The following is a 22884-nucleotide window of genomic DNA, read 5'->3' as shown; positions in this document are numbered from 1 at the left end:
CAGCGATCCCTCTTGCTGTTCTGGCTTCTGAAATTCAGAATATTTTTTTTATTGTTTTCCTCCTCCAAAAACTAGGTGCGTCTTGTGGTCTGGTGCGTCTTATAGAGCGAAAAATACGGTAATTCGTTCCGGAGGTCTGTTCCGCCGCATGATTTCTGTTCTCATCCTGAAGCAAAGTTCTTAAACTGAGGTACTATTTCTGGGTTAGCGGAGTCTGTAACCCAAAGCGTCTGAGGTACCACTGTACTGGGCCGAGGCCCAGTTGTTCTCCGTGTGTTTCTTGTATACTAAGGTCAAGCCGGCATCCCAACTCTACAGGCCGGGCATCTTCTTACATTCTCCTAACTCCTCTCTCCGTAGAAATGTCCCACGCATGGCACATCTGCAGAGCTTTTTCTCAGTGGCGTGAGACAGCCTCGATTTGCGTCACACGGTCGCTGCTGGCTAGCATTTACTCCCGAATAACCACTAATAAGTCTAAGAATAATAAATAATAATTCTGCGGGAAATGCCCGTGGAGCCAAGGGAACCTGCCTAGGAACAGGTTGCAGAACGAGGCGGCGGCCCGTCTACCTGAGAGCGAGTTCCATGGAACGCGGCGGACCCACCCACCCGGAACCGGCTTCGCATCCCTGGCCCAGCCGAAAGAGCCCCGCCGCCTCCCGCCTCCCTCGCCAGGCTGGAGCCCGCGGTTCCGGAACCGAAACGCCGTAGCTGCGCCGGCGACCCGGATAAGAAAGGAAGCGGCTTCCGGTGCGCAGCTCTCCAGTTTCCTTGTTTCCGGCCGGCTCCTAGCGAAAGAGGAGGCCTCCTCCTCCGCCGGCGTCATGGCGGTCCCGATGGAGACGCAGCTGCAGAGCATCTTTGAGGAGGTGGTGGTGAGTTCCCGCGGCTCCAAGCTGCTCGCGTGGACAGTGGGTGGCTGCGTGTCGTCGGAAGGAAGGCGCTGGCGGGCTGAGGCGGGCAAGACCCGCGTCGTGAAAGGGAAGGGAGCAGAGGGAAAGGGAAGCGCAGCAGCGGTGCCTGGGGCAGGGAAGGGCCCCTCCGTGGATGCTGCCGGGCTCCAGCGCCCGCGACCAGCGGCCGTGTTGGCTGACGGGGAGCCGGAGCCCAGTCACATCCACGGAGGGCCACAGGTTGCCAGGAGAGAGGAAGGGGGGCCGCAGCTCCAGTGGCTCTCTCCCAACAAGAACAACGCAGGGAGCTTCGCTTGGAGGCAACCCCAAAAATATTCGCTCTGGACGCATGCAAAGATTTAAAGGGATGGGCTGCACATGTTAGCCCATATTACTATGTTACTGAGGTGATCTGCTCCACCTACCCTGACGTGTGTGTTTTCAACATGGAAGTCTGAAGAGGACTTGCAAACATATCTGGTTGATCGTACTTACAAGCATCGGGAACTTGCACGTATGCATGTGTCCTGGATGAATGCCTGAAAACGGCTTTTGGATAAGGACTACTACCCTTTTAAAAAAGAAAACGATAAGGCTACTAGCATTTCCATGTAGGCTGTTGTGGAGAGATGCCCACTCTATAACCACCATGGAAGCACAGGCTACTAGCTTCTTAAGGTAATAGTAATCATAATCATAATACTTAGCCCACTGCATTTCCATGCTGGTTGTGGATGAAATTATTCCCCTCTCTTCCTCCATGCTAATAGGGAAACCAAGTGGGGTGGGGGTGGAAGAGGAACTGAGTGATACATCTCTCCTGCATCATCCCCCTCACCGGCATGGAATTCCTGCTTGCCCTGCAGGTTGTTAAATACAAGGCTACATAATGACACTATGTGGACAAAGTGGAGTAGTAGTAAGGCCAAGAATGTCTCTGGGGTAGAAGGCTGGGGCTGGAGTATGATGCTTTTTGGATGGTATCTATTGAAGGGAAGGGTTCACAAAGCAGTGCTGATTTCGGTTAGGAGCACCCAAAGGGAGATATCAGGACAATTTTTATTACAGTGAAATGGACTCCCTTGGAAGGTGGTGGCCATTCCTTCCATGGAGGTTTTTAAGCAGAGGTTGAATGTTGTGGATGTTTTAGTTGAGATTCTTGCAATAGACTCTGATGGTTTCTCAACTGATTTCCTAGGAGCATTTGAAAAATTTGAGAAAGGAGTACCCCTAACTGATGGAGTTTTGCTCTAGTTAACTGGTTCTTCATCCTGTAACAATGGTAGAGGCCCACCAGGCATTCCCATTTTGCCCGTGAAGCCATTTTGGCCAAGCCACAGCCACCAGCTCTCAACCTGATGTCACATATGACATCAGATGTGAGACAGGTAAAGACCTTGCTGTCCAACCATCTCGTCCTCTGTCGTCCCCTTCTCCTTGTGCCCTCAATCTTTCCCAACATCAGGGTCTTTTCCAGGGAGTCTTCTCTTCTCATGAGGTGGCCAAAGTATTGGAGCCTCAGCTTCACGATTTGTCCTTCCAGTGAGCACTCAGGGCTAATTTCCTTAAGAATGGATGCGTTTGATCTTCTTGCAGTCCATGGGACTCTCAAGAATCTCCTCCAGCACCATAATTCAAAAGCATCAATTCTTCGGCGATCAGCCTTCTTTATGGTCCAGCTCTCACTTCCATACATCACTACTGGGAAAACCATGGCTTTAACTATACGGACCTTTGTTGGCAAAGTGATGTCTCTGCTTTTTAAGATGCTGTCAAGGTTTGCCATCGCCTTTCTCCCAAGGAGCAGGCGTCTTTTAATTTTGTGACTGCTGTCACCATCTGCAGTGATCATGGAGCCCAAAAAAGTAAAATCTCTCACTGCCTCCATTTCTTCCCCTTCTGTTTGCCAGGAGGTGATGGGACCAGTGGCCATGATCTTCGTTTTTTTGATGTTGAGCTTCAGACCATATTTTGCGCTCTCCTCTTTCACCCTCATTAAAAGGTTCTTTAATTCCTCCTCACTTTCTGCCATCAAGGTTGTGTCATCTGCATATCTGAGGTTGTTGATATTTCTTCCGGCGATCTTAATTCCGGCTTGGGATTCATCCAGCCCAGCTTCTCTGAGTTATTCAAGCCCCTTCGCCACGGCAAGGCAGTGATCCATGAAGGGGTTGATTTAACATAGGGTAGAGGAAATTTAGGGGAGAAGCCGAGTTTCGTTTGTCATCAATAACTTGCTTTGTTTTGTTTTTTTCCCTTTGTAGAAAACAGAGGTCATAGAGGAAGCCTTTCCTGGGTAAGTGCACTGAAACTATTTGCTTGCATGATAGCAAACATCTTGTTGTATTTTCTGATGATGGAATGTGTGTCCCCCCCCCCCCCAAAATAATAATAATTGTGGTTTTATTTTCTACAGCATGTTTATGGACACTCCTGAAGATGAGAGAACCAAATTGATCAGTTGCTTGGGAGCCTTTAGACAGTTCTGGAGCAATCTTTCTCAGGTGAGTAATTCATCTGTTGTTGACATTTTTTAGAAACAACACCCAAAGCTTCCCAAAGCAGTTCATCAACTTACAGACCAGGTTTTCATAATTCTATACAATAATGCCAGTAACTCTGTGAGTGGAATTTATGCTGTTTAGAGATCTCAGATGGCTTCCAGTAGTTAAAAGCCACAGGCAGGTCCTGAAGTTCAGCTAATTAATAGGGTGTGCTGTTTTATTTTTAAGATGCCAGAATGTTGTCTTAGGGTCTCTGTGCACCACCCAGCCAGTTCTGCTTTATAAGCTGCTGTTCCTAGTTTCTGCTCATATGTTGGGCTTAGCAGGAATATAAGAATACAAAAGCACTGATATTCTGGATCAGACCAAAGGTCTATCTAGTCCAGCATCCTGTTCTCAAGTGGCCCAAGAGATGCCTGTGGCACATAAGCAGGACATAAATGCAACAGTACTCTTCCCACTTGTGATTCCCAGCAACTGGTGTGCAAAGGCATAATGCCTCCAATAGATAGTACACAGCCATCAAAGCTAGTACTCACTGATAGCCTTATCCTCAATTAATTTGTCAAATTCCCTTTAAAAAACATCCAAGTTTGTGGCCATTATTATATATCGGGATAGCGAATTTCGTCAACTATGCACCATGTGAATGAGTACTTTTATCTGTCCTGAATTCAGCTTCATTGGATGACCCCGAGTTCTAGTGTCAGAAGAGAGATTGAAAAAATTATTTCCATTCACTTTTCCCGCATCTTGCACAATTTTACACACCTCTATCAGATACCCGCTTACTCACATTTTGTTCCTAAACCAGCTCAGCACAAGTGGCCAGGAAGCTCCTGCTGGCAGTCCTACCAGCAGTAGACAGGGGAAAGGTCCCAGAATGGAGTGTAAGGGAGGCCCATTGGAGGCTTCAAATTCATTTGATTCTAAGCCTTGCAGATCCCCCAGGGGGCCTTGCCATTGGACCCCTGAACTACACCAGCATGTGGCTGGCATAGCAAGAAGGATAGAACCCACCGCACCATTCTGCACTTTCCTAGGCCCTTGCTGTTCTTATGAAACAACTCCAAATTCAAATCTCAGCAGTCTCCCAACTCCCATTCTTTCCAGTAATCTGGGTTGCTTGACTAGATTAATAGTAATGGACTTTACTGAATGGTCTTCCAGAGAATTGTTTTGAGAATCTTTTTCCATCCTCTTCACAAACAGGAATTATTAAAGATACTTGCTTGGAGGTTTTATTACTGTAAATATTTACTTGTTCCCAATCTCTTTTCAAGTTTATGAAATCTGAATTACTGACATGTTTATCTTTTCTTTTATAGGAATCTCATGAACAATGTGTTCAGTGGATTGTAAGGTTCATACATAGCCAGCATAGTCCTAAAAGAATTTCTTTTCTGTATGACTGTTTAGCAATGGCTGTGGAGACTGGGCTGCTTCCACCAAGGTACGTTTCTTCCAGACAAACTGGGCCTGTGGAAAAGCATGATGGAAAATTGGGTGCTTAAGTATTGTCCTCATATGCACTAATACTTGCAGCCTGACAACTTTCTCTTAGAAAATACATCACTCACTTTTGTTTTCAATTTCTCCAGGATGGTTTGTGAATCTCTGCTAAATTCTGATAACCTAGAGTGGGAAAGGACACAGCTTTGGTCTCTAACATTTAAGCTTGTCCAAAAAATAATCGGTGGTGTAGACTACAAGGTAATGGTCTTTAAAAATCTCTGTTGCAATACTTTATCGTGCTTTTTATATTGCTATTATAGGCTACAAACAGTTTTCTAGGTTGTTTGTTTAAATTTATGCCTACCTTATCCTGAGGCTTGGGATCACCCTTGCTATACCTTGTTCTTATTCAGTAATTGTATGATGTAGGCTATCATTTATTATATCTGTTGAGAGTAGTTTAGAGAGTAGAGTTGAAACAGAGATAGAAAAATTGCTTCTTGAGGACACTTAATGATTCCAGGACTTGAGCTGATGTTTTTAATCCAGATTTTCTGATTGCCAACACTGTTGATAGTTGACCACTCAAAAATTACTTTGAATTATAGGGTTTCCCAAACTGGTGGGATTCACATAGGAATAATTATGCATAGTAATTCCAAACAGTGGATAGGGGACACGCCTTTTCATCATCACCTCGAAACAGGTGCAAAGTATATCAGCATAGTAACTGTGCTGTGATGATGTGGATCATAATCATTGCATGCATATCTGATCTGTAGGACCAGATTTCAAACATTATACTTTGGTCTCCACTGCAGCATTGGAAGCTGTGTGTACGGTCCTTATAGCTAAATTGAGGCATTCAACAATGATAAACTTACACCCAACATCCAGCAGGGGAATCAATGCACAGTAGCTTACTTCTTCACACGGTTTTCCATACTAGCTCCTGGGAAACAATGTGTAGTTCTAACAGTCAACCTCATTTGGGTGGCAAGAGAAGCTGAACCCATTGGATGAATCTGTGTATATGGTATTCATTGCTTTAAGAAAGTGGATGACAATCAGTATAATTCTAAGGACTGAAAAATCCTATATCTGTGTGTGTATCTTCAGTTTCTATAAAATTCAAACATGTACACTATGTTTTCCCAGATTTTATCTATATAATTTTTTTCTGTGTTTTTATAGGGTGTGCGAGATCTTTTGAAGGGTATCCTAGAAAAAATCCTAACTATTCCCAACACAGTGAGCTCTGCTGTTGTGCAGCAACTTTTAGCAGCAAGAGAGGTAAAGTTGTGAAGTGGTGCAATAACACAATAAGTTATTTTAAACTGCAGACGTCTGTCAAACAAGGCTTTGGGGAAGCTTTTGAAATTTACATGTTCAATTTGGTTTAAAAGCCAATTAATCTTTGGTTGTCTTAAAACTGACCTCTGAGAAAGTTTATCTGAAGAAGAGTTTGGATTTGATATCCCGCCTTTCACTCCCTTTAAGGAGTCTCAAAGCGGCTAACATTCTCCTTTCCCTTTCTCCCCCACAACAAACACTCTGTGAGGTGAGTGGGGCTGAGAGACTTCAGAGAAGCGTGACTGGTCCAAGGTCACCCAGCAGCTGCATGTGGAGGAGCGGAGACGCGAACCCGGTTCACCAGATTAGGAGACTACCGCTCTTAACCACTGTACCACACTGGCTCCTCTGACATGCATCTACTAGAGAAAGTTATTCTCTGTGTGTAAGATGCAGAGTGCAATAGTAGTGTATCTGTAGCACCTTCTTGACAGGAGATTTTCTTAAAGGTCCCTTGAGATATTCAGACAACATATCCAAATCTTTATGCAAAGCAAGCATTGCAACTACTAAAAAAAAGAAGAAAGTGAATTAAAATATGAAGTTTGGTTCCAATCACCGTGGTACTTTAGCATGTTATGTCCGGAAGAAAAACATTCTTTTTTGTTGTCCAGCCTTCCTGAAAGAAATTTTTAAATATTAGATATAGTATTTTCAATGTGCTCAACTAAGAGTGCTAACTGCTTTAAAAATCTAGATGGTTAGCATCCTTTCAACGATTCCATTTTTAGCCTTCTGAGATGTCAGAGCACCCCATCGTAGTTTGAGCCTAAAATTAAAACTGAAACTTGTTTGTCTGAAACATTGCAACCAAATCTCCTCATTCTGACGTTTTATCCTTCATTCCATTCAGTTCCGCCCCCTCTAATAACAAACACAGGTGCTGAGTGCTGGTGGCTATAGAGCCAGAATGAGGTCACTGAGAAACAAGAAGGCAGATAGTGCCATGCTTTATTTTATTTTTATTTGCAAAAATTTCTGTACTGCCAGCATTAAGAAAAAATATAATGGCAGGGAACAGCATAAAATCAACAATAAAATTACATTCATAAAACAAGTACAAAATGCTTTGGGGAACTGCAAGGTTTATAGGGAGCACAACCCAATGAAGACTGAGCTTGTTCGGTGGCTAGGGGAAGACAGAAATTTGGGGCAGTGGTCTGGGTATGACTAGCTTGCTGGAACCATGAACAGGATTGCTCCATATGGCAACATTTCACTGTGTTTCACTTGCTTTTCTCTAAATTTTGTAAACAATTTTTTTTCTTCAGTTTTCCTCTCTTTGTTGTTACCTAGGTAGTTGCCTACATTTTGGAAAGGAATGCATGTTTATTACCTGCCTACTTTGCGGTCACAGAGATCCGAAAGTTGTATCCCGAAGGAAAACTTCCACATTGGGTAAGGCTTAAGATATATATTTAAAAGGACAAAATGCCTTCATTTCCTTATGGGAAATGGGACCATAAGGAGTAGTATGGGACCAGTTTATTACAAAAGGGAAACGACATCTAGGTTCAGTGTGCCAAGTTCTTACTTGGCATGCAGCATAGCCCTTGATCAAAAGGATTTCATCACCATCACAAATACGCACCTCAGATGTTTTATCCAGGCAAGCTTAGTCTCAGACCAGTCGCTCCTTGAGACTTACTGTAGAGCATCCTAGAATGATTGTACTGTAAAGGAAACTACAGAAATGCTTTGCATTTCTTATTTCACTGCATCTTCATTTTGTGAAGAATAGGTCCTTTATTTACCATAAAAAATTTTGAGTGTGTCTGTCATTTCCTTTTTATAATCCTATTATCTGATGTTGCACGCAAGAGTTCTCCCCTTATGCATGTTTGCTGATTGCTCTTGTTTGTTTATCTTCCTTTGTACACAGGAAAGGACAGTGGAGGTTCATAATGTGAAGAGATTTAGTTAAGGTTGTTGTTGACATTTGAAAGGAGGCAGGCTAAAGACTGCTTTGCCCTTTTTTGGATAACGTAACAGTTAGTGGCTGAAGCCAGTTTTGCTGATCTAGTTCTTAATTCAAATTATGATAACTTACTGGTGAATATTTGTAGCATTTGGATTAATCTCATAGTACTGGTTAAAGTAATTTGCTTGTTGGGTGCAAATTCAACTGGGTATTTGACTTCCAGTTTTATTTATTTTTTAAGTTGTTAGGCAACCTAGTATCGGACTTCGTGGATTCCTTCAGACCTACAGCGAGAATAAATTCCATCTGTGGTAAGAGTTTCTAAATATAGCAATGTACTGTTAGCTTTGTTGGCAGCAGGTGAAGGATCTAATGTGCAATTTCTAGCCCATAATGTTTAAATACAGATAGCCTGTCTGATGATTAGTTAGATGTGCCACTGATTCCTGCGTGCCCTTAATCTGCCTCTTGGTGGTCTCTGGGATCAAGCATTATAGTCTGCCCAGCAGAACAGTGCTCCAAAACTTGATCATTGTGGTGAGAACCAGTGTTGACACCACTTGTGCAGTGGTGTCTAGGAGGGCCTTTTACCAACTTCCTCTGGTTCACCAGCTACACCCAGGTTCCTGGCTAAGGATAGCCTGATTGCTGTCGTCCATGCATTGGTAACCTTGAGGCTGGATTACTGTAATGTGCTCTTTGTGGGACTGTCCTTGGGTCTCATTCGGGAGGGCCAACCGGTGCTGAATGCAGCAGCCTGCTTGCTGGTGGGAGCTCCTGGTTGAGAACAATGAGAAATTGAGCCTTTACTGTCATTGGCCCTGTCCTGTAGAACACCCTGCCACTAGAGATTCAGCTGGCTCCTCCTGTGCCAACTTTCAAATGTCTGCTGAAAGCATTTCTATTCTGCCAGACCTACGCAGACAATTAAATACATCCCCCACGATGGTCTGCTGCTGTTTGTTTTTAATTATATTTTTTGCCTTTTAACTTGTTTTGATTTTATCATTTGCTCATCTGTTTTTATATTGTTGTAAACGGCTGGTAGTTCTTTACGATACAGTGGTATACAAATATTTTTTATAAAATAAATAAACTGATCTGGGGCTTGAAAAATGCAGCATCTGTGGTAACTTCACGCAGATGCCTATAGGCATGGAACAATCAAAGCCCTATTACTAGTATTTCTATTGTATACAAAACGAATTGGCTAACAATGTCCTAGGGTTTTTATGCCTTGCAAATTTAGGGAGAGGTATACTTTGTGACTCATGGTTTCTCTCTTTGGTTTCCAATACATGTAGGGCGATGTAGCCTCCTTCCTGTAGTAAATAACTCTGGTGCTATTTGCAATTCATGGAAGCTGGATCCTACAACTCTTCGTTTCCCCCTGAAAGGCCTTTTGCCATATGATAAGGTATATGTGCATGTGACAGATGTGAAAGCCATATTTCTAACTTAGAAATGTGAGGGGGAACAATTTGTGGAACTTTTTCACATAGACCAGTTAAGGTGCTGGTGCTTATGCGATTTTGAGAATGCATTAAAATGTTCTTGAGGGTTAGACCATTGATTGCATGTTCTGCTTCCTAAAGAAACATGCAGCTTTTTCTCAGGGTCCTAAAAAGAGAGAGTACGTTATCATTGTTGTTTTTCTTCTTGTGAGCTTATGAAAGCAGGGGTGTGTACCTGAACATAACCCTGGCTCTGCAAATGCTCAGAAACTTGTGAGAAAGTGATCCTTGCGCTGGCAGTAGTAGGGCTGGTATGGAGCTGGAATGTTGGCTCCCTATCAAAGCCTGTTTGGGCTTCTTGCACATGGCTATTGATTTGAACGTGTCAACTATATACAGGCAAATCCAGTATTCTTGCTTGATAAATGTGATCCCCTGCTTTACTCTATTGCTGCCAGCTGCTTTCAGAAGCTCCTTGCGCAGAGCACATCCAATGAGGGTTCACCCATAATAGGAAATTGCATTTCTGCCTAGTGAGCATGCAAGTGTTGCCACCTCATCTGTTCTTGATGTCACAGGAGGACTCTGCCAAAGAACAGAACCCTCCTGGAGGGAGTGACTAATGCTATCCAGGGAAAATGGCTCCTGGGGGTGACATTTCCTTATAGTTTGGTAGAAATAGCAGCTGCTCTGGTTCTCTGTTTTGCCCAAACTTCTCACGGATCCGTACAAGAAACGCTTTGGGGTGTTTAGGTATTTTGAAAAGTAGCAAGCAAGCCACTGTGATAGCTAAAAAGTGTTGCACTTTTATTGTTGCATAAATTCAGCAAGGTTGCATAAAGGTAAGTTGTGTTGGACCACCTTAGCTCCCCCCCCCCCCATATTCACTGTGCCCCATTGTTCATATCTGTCGGCCAGAAAATCAAGTGGGTCCTTTTCGTACTGTCTCTGTGGTGAAGTTGGAGGTGATCGAAGGTGTAGCCAAATATTCTTAGTGCATGCTAATAAGACTGCAAGAATAAAATAACCTGCAGGAGTAGAGAGACAGCGAGAATGTTCATGCAAGTTGGGAAATGAAGCCGGTGGTGATGAATTCTGCATCACAGCAGATGAGTTTCTGCTTCTGTGAAAAGCTTCCATTCCCACCTATCTAAAAACGCTGCCATTTATTGCCTACTCTTGTATTGATAGATAATCATTTGGGCGGGGTTGGTGGAGAATAGTTATGGCGATAACCTGAAATAAGACTCTTGTTAAGTCTTAGAGCATTAAATCACTTACCCCAACTCCTGCCATCAGAGGGAGCAATACCTGAAGTAAGAGTCACGCAACACAAATGTTAGCGGGAAGAAGGGAGCCTGCTCAATGTCTGTCGCTGGTAATGCTTTAATCGGATGGGGAATCTTAATTTCAGCTGTTAAATGTTTTTGTGTCAAAAGGGTTGGTATTTGTATGCTTTTTTGTTTTTGTTTTCAAGGATCTGTTTGAGCCCCAGACTGCTTTGTTGCGGTATGTGCTGGAGCAGCCCTATTCCAGAGATATGGTCTGCAATATGCTAGGTCTAAACAAGCAGGTACTGTATTGTGCTGTAATGCCTTTTGTTTTGCATAGAACCTGCACTTTTCTTTTCTCTTTTTCTTTGCTATAGCTAACTAAGCAAAACAGTTGAGGATCAGATCATGATTCCCCCCCCCACCTTCAGTATTATTGCTTTAGGCTAATTGGGCATTTTTATTCCTATCATTTATATATTGCTTTAAAGGTTTCAAAATTGAAAAGTAGAGACTTTAAATATATATATACATATATATATTGGCATTGCTTTTTTCCCCTATAAGGCCAGCCTCAAATATACCCTGAACCTATGGCAGACAAACGTTCCCCTCTTTTTTGGAGGGGTGGCGGCAGTGGTGGTGGTAGATGTGCTGCTTAGATCACTAGTCTATTGAATTTGTCTGTGAAATGCCTTGGCATGTTTTCATTACCGTCAGTGGTAATGAATGGTTTAATGTTAAACTTATTTATTTATTTATTTATTTTACTTTACTCCCCACCCCTTTTTTTTCCTTTCTTTTTGCCTTACCATGTGGGAGGGCCTGGTCTGACTTGGGGTAACTTGAGGCTGGCCTCATAGTCACTGTTTTGTCTTTTCTTTTTTTCTTTCTTTATTTTTGTTCTGTCCTGTCTTGTCCTGCCCATCCTCCAATGCTCTAGACCTTGAACATTGCTCAGGTATGTTCACAACCTTACTGTTGTATTGTGACTAACGATACGCTGGCTGCTTTGTAGCCGCTGATTCCAGTTCGAGAATACACGTCTGGCCAGGGCTTGAAATTGGTGGGACCATCACATGCTAAGAAACGGTTAACTTCCTAAAAAAATCTGAGGTTTTAAGAATGCTGTGTAGTTTAAAAAGGATCTTATAAAGCCAGTTCAATAATTGGCTTGAGTTGCCCATGACTTACCCAAACTGTCATAGTCAATTTTGTTCCGACTATAAAATTTCCTTGCCTAGAAAAGAAAGAAAAACTGTTTGTATAACAATGTGAAAGAAAACTCGGTTTGCTAAATATTAGCACACTTAAGTATTTATGTAAAAATTCAACTTGACTAGGAAAGGTCATACTCAGCCTCCATTTAAAAAAACCCAATAACTCTTTTAACTTATATCTCCAAATGGGCTGAGCTAAAAAAAAGCAAAGAAAAACATTCCTTGGGAAGATGGACATAAATTTACAACTTATTTAATACCCACACTAGTCTGCTTATATATTTCAACTTTGACCTCTTTAGTCTTTTCTTTTTAATTTAACAAGTTTATCCAAACTGATATTTAAGCAAATTACAATGGCGTTGGTGTTTGCAATACTATAGTGAAGGTTGTGTCAGTGTTTTCATTTTATAAAAAAACTCATTTCAGGGATTGTACTTGACCATAACATTTGCTTGATGCTAAAACTTTGGTTATTACTTAAAAACAACAATCTTTTAGACTTAGATTTGCTGTATGTTGATTTTGCAAAGAAATTATAAAGTAGTATTCCACTTTAAAATAATACAGCTATTTAATATAGTGTTGTTTGTTAAACTTTAAAAAAAAGCTTTGGTGAATGGTACAGTGTCAGTTGTGGCGTTAATGCTTAAAATGATTATTTTCACAGCTAAGCTTTTATTGAGATAGAAATGAATATTTTTATAAGTTGCTTCTTTAATGCTAAATTGTAAAATAATCTGTACCACTGGAATTGCCCAAGCACGTGGAGCTGTCTAATTTGTGGCTTCCTGGCATATTTCTGCTGCACAGCCATGAATATTCAGAAATGTACAACTCTCCTTCATCCTTTTATAATGCTTAGCATTGCACAACTGGGTGTATGCAAACAAGTTTGTTGCATAAAGTATGAATTGGACCTTAAAGCTGGAAAAGCTGAGGCCAAATCCCTTGATGAATTTAACTGGGTGACCTTGGTTAAGCCACTGCGTTTCAACTTCGCTTCCTTATCTGTTAAATAACTCCCTGCTTTACTTAATTGCTGAATTCATCTTCACCAAATATAAATGTTGCAAAGCACATTAAAGCCCCTGTCTTGTACCCAAATGTGTTGGGTTCCTAATGTGGCATATTGGAGCCCCATTTTCCTTGCCAAAGCACACACTACAGTACCACAACAGGCTCTTACGAAGAATCAAGAGTTCTCTGTGCATGTCCTGTACCTCTGTTCACTTTTCTTCCCCCTCTGCTTGGCCAAGGAAGGTTACACAGGAGAAAACTGAGCTCTGCAAGTATACTTAGCTCCTTGCTGCAATTGTGAAATTAAAATATTGTCCGGTTCCACCTTCTGCCTCTTTCACCTCTACTCTAAGCCTCCCAATAGACAAATGTTTATAAAATAAGACTAAATATTTAGTGGCTTAATTTTTTAACATCATCAACAACTTCACAATAGTAGGTTTAGAAATCACCATTTCGATCCATTTTACATATGTACCTTTTTAAGTACATTGAAAGATCAAGATTGGGAGAAATAATTTCTACCTCCAGCATACAGTTCAACTCAGAGCAAACTTTTATGGCCAAGTAACAAAACTTTGAAATTCATGGTTTTTTAATGGAAATGCTGACAAACTATGAATTGTAGGTGTGCTGCCATAATAACAACAGTCTGTGAACTTTTTTTTTTGTTCATTTGTCAGTAAAAAAAGCATGAAAGGGTTGTGTGTGACATTGCTTGGTTGGAATTCAAGGCTAATGCTGCAAATGATATCAAATGATCAATACTGAAACTGTGCAAGTTGGTTTTATTGTAGATTAATCTGCTAGGAAATCTGTATTCCCTGAAAACTTCGGCAGTTAAGACCTTGGCTTTGCATTACAATGTCAACTGCCTACAGCTCCATCAAAAATTTACTTGTGACTCAAAAATGATTAAATAGAATCAAGCTTCACACATACATCTCCACCTAACATTTATGTGTTGGACTTGACCCCATTTTGCATTGGGGCCTTCACCATGAGATCAGTTATAAACAGATGGCGTGAATAGTGTAGTGCTACAATAACACAGTTTCTGCAGTGAAGTGTGCTGTCAGCAGGAGCGCTTCCCTGCTCTTTATGCTGTCCTCCTGGGCCCCGTTCCTCCTGTGTTTCTGTTGCTGCTGCTCCTCTCTTTAATTTCCTTTCGTATCTTCAGAAAAAAATCCCTCTATGGTTCCTCTTTAGGAAACTGTTATCAGGAGATGTCTCCTATGATATCCGTAATCCGCCCATAGTTGTGACCTTCACACCTACCCAGCTCATTTGAATGAGGGTTCCTTTACAACCCTCCAATATCCAAATAGAGATGCTGACTCCTTAAGAACAAATGTTTTGAAGTAAGGGGACTCCCTTTCAAACAGCATTTTTGTAATTGAGAATTTTTAAAAATCAGCACAAAGTTAGCGCTGAGCACTACATCTAGTCTAAATAATTCCAATGGCTCCATCCTCTCCCATGCTTTTCAACTTCTATATGAAGCCGCAGGGAGAGATCATCAGGGGATCTGGACTGGATGTTCCCCACTATGATACCCAGCTCTACCTCTCATTTAAATCTGAACCAGTGCGGGCGGTAAATGACCTGTATGAGTGTCTGGAGGTGGTTGGAAGATGGATGCTGGTTAACTAATTAAGGCTGAATCTCAACAAGATAGAACTACTGTTTCTGGTGGGCAGTTGTGGGTGGCTCCCTGGTTCTGAATGGGTTAACTGTGCCCCTGAAGGACCAGGTACACAGACTTGGGGTCATTTTGGACTCATAACTGTCCATAGAAGCACAGGTTAATTCTGTGTCCAGGATGGCAGTCTACTAGCTCCATGTGGTACTCCAGCTGAGACCCAACCTGCCTGTGCACTGTCTCACCAGGATGATTATCTCCCACTTGGACTACTGCAATGTGCTGTATGTGGGGCTATCGTTGAAGGTGACTCAGAAACTGCTACTAATCAAGAATGCAGGAGCTGGGCTGGTGACTGGGATTGACCATGGGGACCATAGAACACTGGTCCTAAAAAATCTACATTGGCTCCCAGTACGTTTCTGAGCACAATTTAAAGTGTTGGTGTTGACCTTTAAAGCCCTAAACTGCCTCAGCATCTCCACCCCCATCATTTAACCCAGACACTGATCCAACTCCAAGGATCTTCTGGTGGTTCCCTCGCTGCAAGAAGTGAAGTTAACAGGGAACTGGGTAGAGAGCCTTCTTGGTAGTGGTGCTCGTCCTGTGGAACAATCTCCTGTCAGATGTCAAATATATAAATAACTCAGATTTTTATAACTATACACTTGTGTTGTATGAGCAAAAGTGTCCCTGTGAGGTGCTCAAGAGTCAGTAAACATACTGATCTGTGGAATGGTGGCTACTGTGCAAGAAAGTCATGCTAGTACAGTAGTATTTGCTGTGCACAATTGCTTGCTGCGCACTGTTATGTGTGCATACTGATTCTCCTAGAGCCAGTGTGGTGTAGTGGTTAAGAGCGGTAGTCTCGTAATCTGGTGAACTGGGTTCGCGTCTCCGCTCCTCCACATGCAGCTGCTGGGTGACCTTGGGCTAGTCACACTTCTTTGAAGTCTCTCAGCCCCGCTCACCTCACACAGTGTTTGTTGTGGGGGAGGAAGGGAAAGGAGAATGTTAGCCACTTTGAGACTCCTTAAAGGGAGTGAAAGGTGGGATATAAAATCCAAACTCCTCTTCTTCTTCTTCTCCTAGTCTGTGGGTGCATTTGGGCATTTATAGCATTGCAGCAGCATTTCTCTGAGAAAGCCCTTTTCCAATTGGTTCCAGAAGTGCTGGTATTGTACATCATAACAACATTTCTCAGTCTTCACTAGTAGTAGAAACAGAATGAGCAAGGGTTGGATGTGTTCCAAGATGGAGGAAGGAAAAAATCTGTTCCTAGGCAATCCAAATTCTGTGCCAAGAAATGCTGGATTCTGAAAGCAAATTTGCATAATTTCTCTCCTTTAATGTGCAATTATGCTGTGTTACAGATAAACGTAAGCTCTTAGCAGCCAGACCTTTCTGGCTGCTACGATTTCATTAGGCATTGTCTTCACCAGGTATTGGGAAGCTTCCATCTTCCACTGTTGCTGGAATTGAACTTCCATCAGGCCCAGTCAGTATGACTAATGATGGATGATAGAAGAGGCCGTGTGTGGAGGGCCACAGGTCACCCATCTTGGTCTACACACTTCCAAGCATCACAGCCCGCATGAGTTTCCTTCAGCCGATGTGGAAGTGCCCAGTTTGGGGTTGAGCAGAGAGAGTCAGAGAACTTCCCCCATTGGAGAAAAATTGAAGAATTTGCTTAGGGCCAAACTGGACATCATGTGAAATATATATTTGGATTGAGCGCATGCACATTATTAACATGCAGATGGTAGTCACTGGGGAAGCTGCTGGTTATCCAGATTGCATCAGGTGGGGGTGGGGGTGGGGATGTAAACTCTTTCCACCCATTGGCATTGGCACCAATGGGGGACTTTCTCCATTGCACTTGTGTCAGGATCACAGCAGGGGAGAAAAGGATCTCCCCCACCCCACATATGCTTGTGCTTCTGTTGCATTGGGAGCAATAAATACCGCTCGCCCTCTGATTTGGGGACAGGAGATGCACAACATGACTCGAGGACCATGACTAAATGTGATCTCAGTGCCCACAACTTTGAAGGGGGGATCAGTTTTTGTTCTTCCCTTACATCCATTCTGCTTGAGCCCATTTGATAATTGAGCCTGCTGCTTTCTGCATATCCCATCCCACAGTTCCATTTCCTGGTCAAGTTAAGAGTGTTATAGAAAGCAAAAACTGACCTTTATAGTTCCTTCTGAATCACTTCAAAAATATAATTGCATTCGTGAATTTATTGTCGTTAGAAACCTGCATTAACTGACAGTTGTTTCCTCTTAAATAACTTAATTCAAAACTGACATAGGTTTGCACTCTTGGGCTCTTGGAAATTTGCCCCCCTCTCTACCAAATTCTAGTGAATTTCAAGCCCTGTACACAGTAGTTTTGCATGCTGTATCATGAAATAGTTTGTAGTACTGTCTGTTGCATTCTGCTCTGCTTCATAATTAGTTGCATTTGGGGAAAAAAAGTATTCTCAACTGGTGGTGTTAATATTGCTCTTTGTAAATCTGTAACGTGGTTGATCTGTGATAATGGCATTGTGTTTTTTTGAAAGAGAGGGTCAAAAGCAACTAATGTCCTTTGGATTGGAAGTATTCCGTTTTTAAGCATGCTTCAAGAAAGCACAGCTAGATTTGTAGCTTTTGGCAATATTGAGCTGGCAAAGAGCATGTGAAGGAGAGAGTGCTGTTCTCAGAGTTTGTCCAAAGTTTTGTCATTCTTGCATTGTATTGTTAAATTGAAATCATAATCCCTTTTTCATGGCAAAAAGCTATCCACATTGTTAAGCACAGAATAAGTATCTGTTTCCAGCAACCTTGGGATTTTTTTCTCTGTTTGTCTTTTTTTAAAAAAATTCGGAAGGTTTTCTTTTAGACTGCCTGTTAATCCAAGAAACCATTTGTTAAGAGGAGCACTGAAATGTGCTGAGTAAATCGTATTTGGGTATCATAGCACATTTCTCACGAAACGGAAAACAAATAATGAATTCTCTCTCTTTTTTGCCTCTAGAAAGGGACAAGGCATCTTCATGATTAGATTCTGAGCAGCTCCGTACCTTTTCTGTATTATCTTTTAAAAATAATACTTATTTTCTTTTTATTAAGGCTGTGTTATGTTACAGGTTCACTATGTGAAACTCTGAAATTCCATAATATATACAGAAATGACTCAGTAACTTCAATAGTAGTGCCTAGAATGTACAGTTTCTTCCAGCTGCTTGTAAAGAATTGGCTTCATGCTGTACCACTGTGGAATGTTCCAATTATGCGCATTATGAAGTCTAAATAGGGGAAGATCAAAATGAAAGGGGTCTGGCAGTTTGCAAAACATCCAAGCACACAAACAGAAGAAAGTGTACAGCTAAACAGGTGCACCACTGGAATAGGAATTGGTATTCTCACATAATGACTGTTCAAGCTGTGTTAATAAGCTGAGATATGAACAAGCTTTTTGCCAGTATGCACTTCTCCATTTTGTAGCATGAACAAACAATCCAGGTATTCTTCAAGCAACCATAGTTTCCCATTTCATCTCAATGAAACTATAGGTTGAAGTTCATATCAGGATATTAATTTCCAGAGCTGGTAACCGTAGCTTCCTGGTTTGGATGAAATGAGAAACTCTTGTTTATTAGAGGCTCCCTGGTTTGATTGCTCACACTGTGAAAAGAGGAATGAATGGGTTCTGTGCACAAGCAAAAGGCTTATTATGTTGTTCTAAGGTTTTGTAATCGGTTTCTTCATGCGTAGCACCAAACCATGGCTTGGCAATATATGGCTGAGCCTCACATTCACATGCTCTCTTTCACAAACTCCACTTAATTAGTTACTTTCTGAATTGTGGAAAACCATAGTTTAACCTCCGTGTGAGGAGGTAGAACACACAAGGACAGAGCTCTGTCTTGTAATCCAAACTATGGTTTGATGGTATATTTGAACTGACCCCATAACTTGAGTGTACCTGAATTGTTAAGGTGTCAGGAACTGCCACACTGCAGTCCATTAACTGCGGAAGGGTCCAAGTCCATTGTATTATTTTAGTCTTCACACTGTAGCTTCCGGGGCTGAAAACATACTCTTATATGAAAAACATACTCTTACACGGTGTTTTTAGATATTTGTTGGCTCCATAAACAATTGTGCCTAGGTAAGAACGGATATAACAAGTAGTCTATTATTTTTTATTTAAAAAATATTATGACCTGTAACATCAGACAGTTTTAATGTTTTGGCTTATCTTGTAAAGCTTTATGTTCAGATCCCATTTCATGCTTCCCAGACTTACATTAAAGTAACTGTACTGAAATGGCAGAGTTAAAATGATGGATGCTAGACTGTGGAATACTTTATCTGGTTTCTGCTTTGCAGCACAAACAGCGATGCCCTGTGCTGGAGGACCAGCTGGTGGATCTTGTGGTCTATGCCATGGAGCGGTCAGAGACAGAGGAGAAATTCGATGACGGGGGAACCAGCCAGTTGTTGTGGCAGCACCTTTCCAGCCAGCTTATCTTCTTTGTACTTTTCCAGTTTGCAAGCTTCCCTCACATGGTCCTGTCTCTCCATCAAAAGGTAGATTACCTACCACTAGCAACAATAAAGAGTAGACGGTTATCCCTTAACCTTCATGAAATTAGCTCCTGCCCTGCCCACTCATAGTTTCATCTGCTTCCATGCCCCAAAACCAGCCCCATCCCTGAGACCTATGGGTATAGCGTGGTATACAAATTTAACAAAGAAAATAAATAATAAATTGGTGTGTAGGTGTGTGGACAGATTTGCCATTCTGCTGCTGCACATGGTGATTAAGGAAGAAGCCTAGCAATGAATATTTGTTGCTACAAGAGAAATGAGATGCAAAATACAGTCGTACCTTGGATCCCGAACGCCTTGCAACTCGAACGTTTTGGCTCCTGAATGCCACAAACCTGGAAGTGAGTGTTCCAGTTGGCGAACGTTCTTTGGAAGCCGAACGTCCAATACAGCTTCTGATTGAGTGCAGGAAGCTCATGCAGCCAATCAAAAGCTGTGCCTTGGTTGTTGACCATTTTTGGAAGTTGAACGGACCTCCGGAATGGATTCCGTTCAACCACCAAGGTACGAATGTACCCTGAGGAAATTTTGATGTGTTAACCTCACTTTCAGAGTCCAGGAGAAACTGAGCAATTTGAACAGTCAGCTTCATTTTGGTATTGCATATATATGAGAGAGACAGCTCTCCTTTTGAAAGTATGTATTAACTGTCTTTTTTTTAAAAAAAGGCAGCAGACACCTTTCAAATTTCTGTTATTTGTTGACTTAAAAATATTAGTCACAAGTCTTCGTGTGCCCAGTTATAAAATTATAAAAGTTATAAAAGTTATAAAATTCTAATGCACCGACAGACATCTTGCAGAAAGGTGAGTGTGTGTATTATTTCCCAAGTGAAAGTACATATTTTATAGAAAATTAGAACAGATGTTCAGTGTTACAGTTCTTGTCTTGGAGTGTGGACTTGCTGCTCAGTGTATCTTTTTTACAGTTAGCAGGACGAGGCCTAATCAAAGGCAGAGACCATCTGATGTGGGTATTATTACAGTTCATCTCTGGAAGCATTCAGAAAAATGCATTAGCAGACTTCCTCCCTGTTATGAAGCTTTTTGACCTCCTCTACCCAGAGAAGGAAGTGAGTCTTCTATGTGAAATACGTTTATTATGATTTACTACTTATATTTCCCCTGAAAGACACCCCCCCCCCGAAAAACCCCCAAGTATTTTCTTAAAATGTCTTTCAGTCCCCAAGAAGGTAACAGTTGAAAGGGAAGGGGAAAAGAAGAGATTTGGGAATAAAAATATGGGAAATACTGATTTGCTCAAATTTAAGATAGTAAAACAAGCAGCTTTCTGTATTTTGTGTAATGCAATTTAGAAGTAACTGAAACGGAATAAATTTGGAGACATGAGATAGTAAAAAGCAAGATCTGTCAAGAGAAACAATGATGCATAGAAGAATATTGACATATTAACAGAAACCCAAGATCAGGGGTCAGCAAACTAAGGCCCACGGGCCGGATCAGGCCCAATTGCCCTCTGGATCTGGCCCATGGATGGTTCTGGAGTTGCCGCTTGGATTGACGCGATTACCATTTTTTTTAAAAAAAAATTTGGGTGCAATTTTTATTTTTTTTTAAAAGATATTTATTCCAATTTTAGGATTACAAAGAAAAAGAAAAAACCATACAAATAGAATAGACATATAACAAAAAACAGACAATAAGAAAAACTCAACAAAAAATACAAAAATACATTACAATAAAATAAAGCAAAAATCAAATTAAACCTTTACAACCTTTTTTCCTTTTACTTATTTCCGTGACCTCCTCTCACCTCCCCGCTTTGTATTCTAATTTAAATCGTATTTCCAGCAAATCCTTCTAGCCTTCTTTTCATTTACTTATTTTAACATTCAATAATATAATTAATCCTCCTCTATCCTCACTTTCTATACTTCATTTTTACTAAATCCATTATGTCTTATCTGCCAAAACGACCTAATATTCTTTTTCCAACCTCTTTCTAACATTCTTTTATGTTGCAGTATTTTTGAAGATATATTTTGAATTTTTTCCAATCTTCTTCCATCGACCCTTCTCCCTGGTCTCGAATTCTGCCGGTCATCTCAGCCAGTTCCATATAGTTTCTTCGTATGCGCTCAAAAACTTGTTCTTTTCCTCCACTGATCTTATCTTAGTCTTTCTTCCTTTAAAACTAAAGGATAGATTCTTTTCACAATTTCCCCCTCCCTCACACACACCGCAGCAGCCCCTCCTCCCTCCCTCTTCCTGGCTTCTCCCCAACCTGTGGAGGAAGGGGGCTGGGCTTTAATAGGAAGCCTCACCGCCTGCCTGGGGAAAGCTGGCACGGAAAGGAGAGGAGCCGCCACCACCACCAGTTCCCAACCGCAGGCAGAGCGGCAGAGAAGGTAGGCGGGGGAGGGGAGGGCTGGGGATGAGAGAGAAGCCCCCTCCGCTGCCCGTGCACGCGCACAGTCCGGCCCACCAAAAGGACCGGGGGACAGTGAACCAGCCCCCTCCCAAAAAACTTTACTGACCCCTGCCCAAGATTGTAACACAAAATCAAAAAGGGAGGAGGAACATAAACAGTTCGATACAATGCCTATAAGCAGATAAGACAGTATGATGCCTGTAAGAATAACAAATAAAGTGATGAGGGATCAAAATGAGATTGGAACAAGGTTTAGAAGAGATTTCTTTTGCTGATGCTCCAGCTACGCACAGTCCTGGAAACTACAGACCCTGGCTATGTGTTAACCATGAGCAGCCACCTTACGTTTTGGCCAGCTCAGAATAATGACCCTAAAGCAGAACTTTCCAAACTTTTCATGTTGGTAACACAGTAATTCAGTTTTACTAGCAAACCAGAGGTTAAACTAACCCCTTTCCAGCCCCAGGAGGAGTATGGGGAGCATTTGTGCAACACACCTACACACTGCAGCCGATACACTAACGTGTCGCGACACACAATTTGGAAAGTTCTGACCTAAAGGACTGCCTTCTCCTTTACAACCCTGGCATCTTGCTAAGCTCAGTATTGGTGTCCTTCCTGCATGTTTACCCCCACCCCCGCCAAAAAAATTTATATCTGGTTGAGAAATAGCCTTCTCCATAGCTGTGATTTGCCCCTCATTAGCTGTTTTTTGCCATATAAAGACCTTCCTTTTTAGGAAGCCCATTGAATTTTTATGTATTAACTCTGCTGGAAACTCTTTTAATTGGGTGTTTTGAACTGTATGATTTGCTCTGCTGCTTTTCTTTTTTTGGTGTGTGTGTGTGTTGGGTTTTGTTTTTTTACATATCATTGTTCTTTGGTTTTATCGTTAAGGCTCATTGAAGTTTTTGAGCAAAGGTGAGATAAAAATGGTTTGGATAATTGCCAGCCTATAAAAAAAAAATCTGCAGCCTAGCTAGGATGTGAATAGCTTACACAGAAGAGAAATTCTTTGACAATGTTAATCCCCATCCCCGCCCCCCCGCCTCAAGCCAGGACGTGTGCTTTTATTTCTGTGTTTGCATGTGAATTCTCATTGTTGCTTTTAATGTAAGATATGCCAGTCCTGTTACTTTGTTTTATGCCACTCTA

The 22884-nt window shown here is 41.8% G+C and overlaps 1 protein-coding gene across 2 annotated transcripts in view; it reads left to right on the top strand.

Moving 5' to 3' along the window:
• Nucleotides 1–766: 766 nt before the first annotated feature.
• MED23 (mediator complex subunit 23) overlaps nucleotides 767–22884 on the top strand; it is a 41341-nt gene continuing 19223 nt past the window's right edge. Inside the window, exons 1-13 of one of the 2 annotated variants that reach the window (XM_080999500.1) lie at nucleotides 767–878; nucleotides 3161–3192; nucleotides 3313–3400; nucleotides 4729–4853; nucleotides 5002–5113; nucleotides 6050–6148; nucleotides 7505–7606; nucleotides 8371–8440; nucleotides 9434–9546; nucleotides 11061–11156; nucleotides 11798–11815; nucleotides 19117–19317; nucleotides 20267–20410. In XM_080999500.1, coding sequence (XP_080855626.1) covers nucleotides 828–878; nucleotides 3161–3192; nucleotides 3313–3400; nucleotides 4729–4853; nucleotides 5002–5113; nucleotides 6050–6148; nucleotides 7505–7606; nucleotides 8371–8440; nucleotides 9434–9546; nucleotides 11061–11156; nucleotides 11798–11815; nucleotides 19117–19317; nucleotides 20267–20410 — 1251 coding nt within the window. In that variant the 5' untranslated portion in view covers nucleotides 767–827. The remainder of the gene's footprint in view (nucleotides 879–3160; nucleotides 3193–3312; nucleotides 3401–4728; nucleotides 4854–5001; nucleotides 5114–6049; nucleotides 6149–7504; nucleotides 7607–8370; nucleotides 8441–9433; nucleotides 9547–11060; nucleotides 11157–11797; nucleotides 11816–19116; nucleotides 19318–20266; nucleotides 20411–22884) is intronic. The other variant, XM_080999501.1, reaches the window with a different exon arrangement.

This window comes from Podarcis pityusensis, assembly GCF_964106645.2.
Source record: "Podarcis pityusensis genome assembly, chromosome: 3".
NCBI classification, from domain to species: Eukaryota; Metazoa; Chordata; class Lepidosauria; order Squamata; family Lacertidae; genus Podarcis; species Podarcis pityusensis.
Note: the sequence above shows the minus strand (reverse complement) of the source record. Positions and strands in the feature narration are given on the sequence as shown.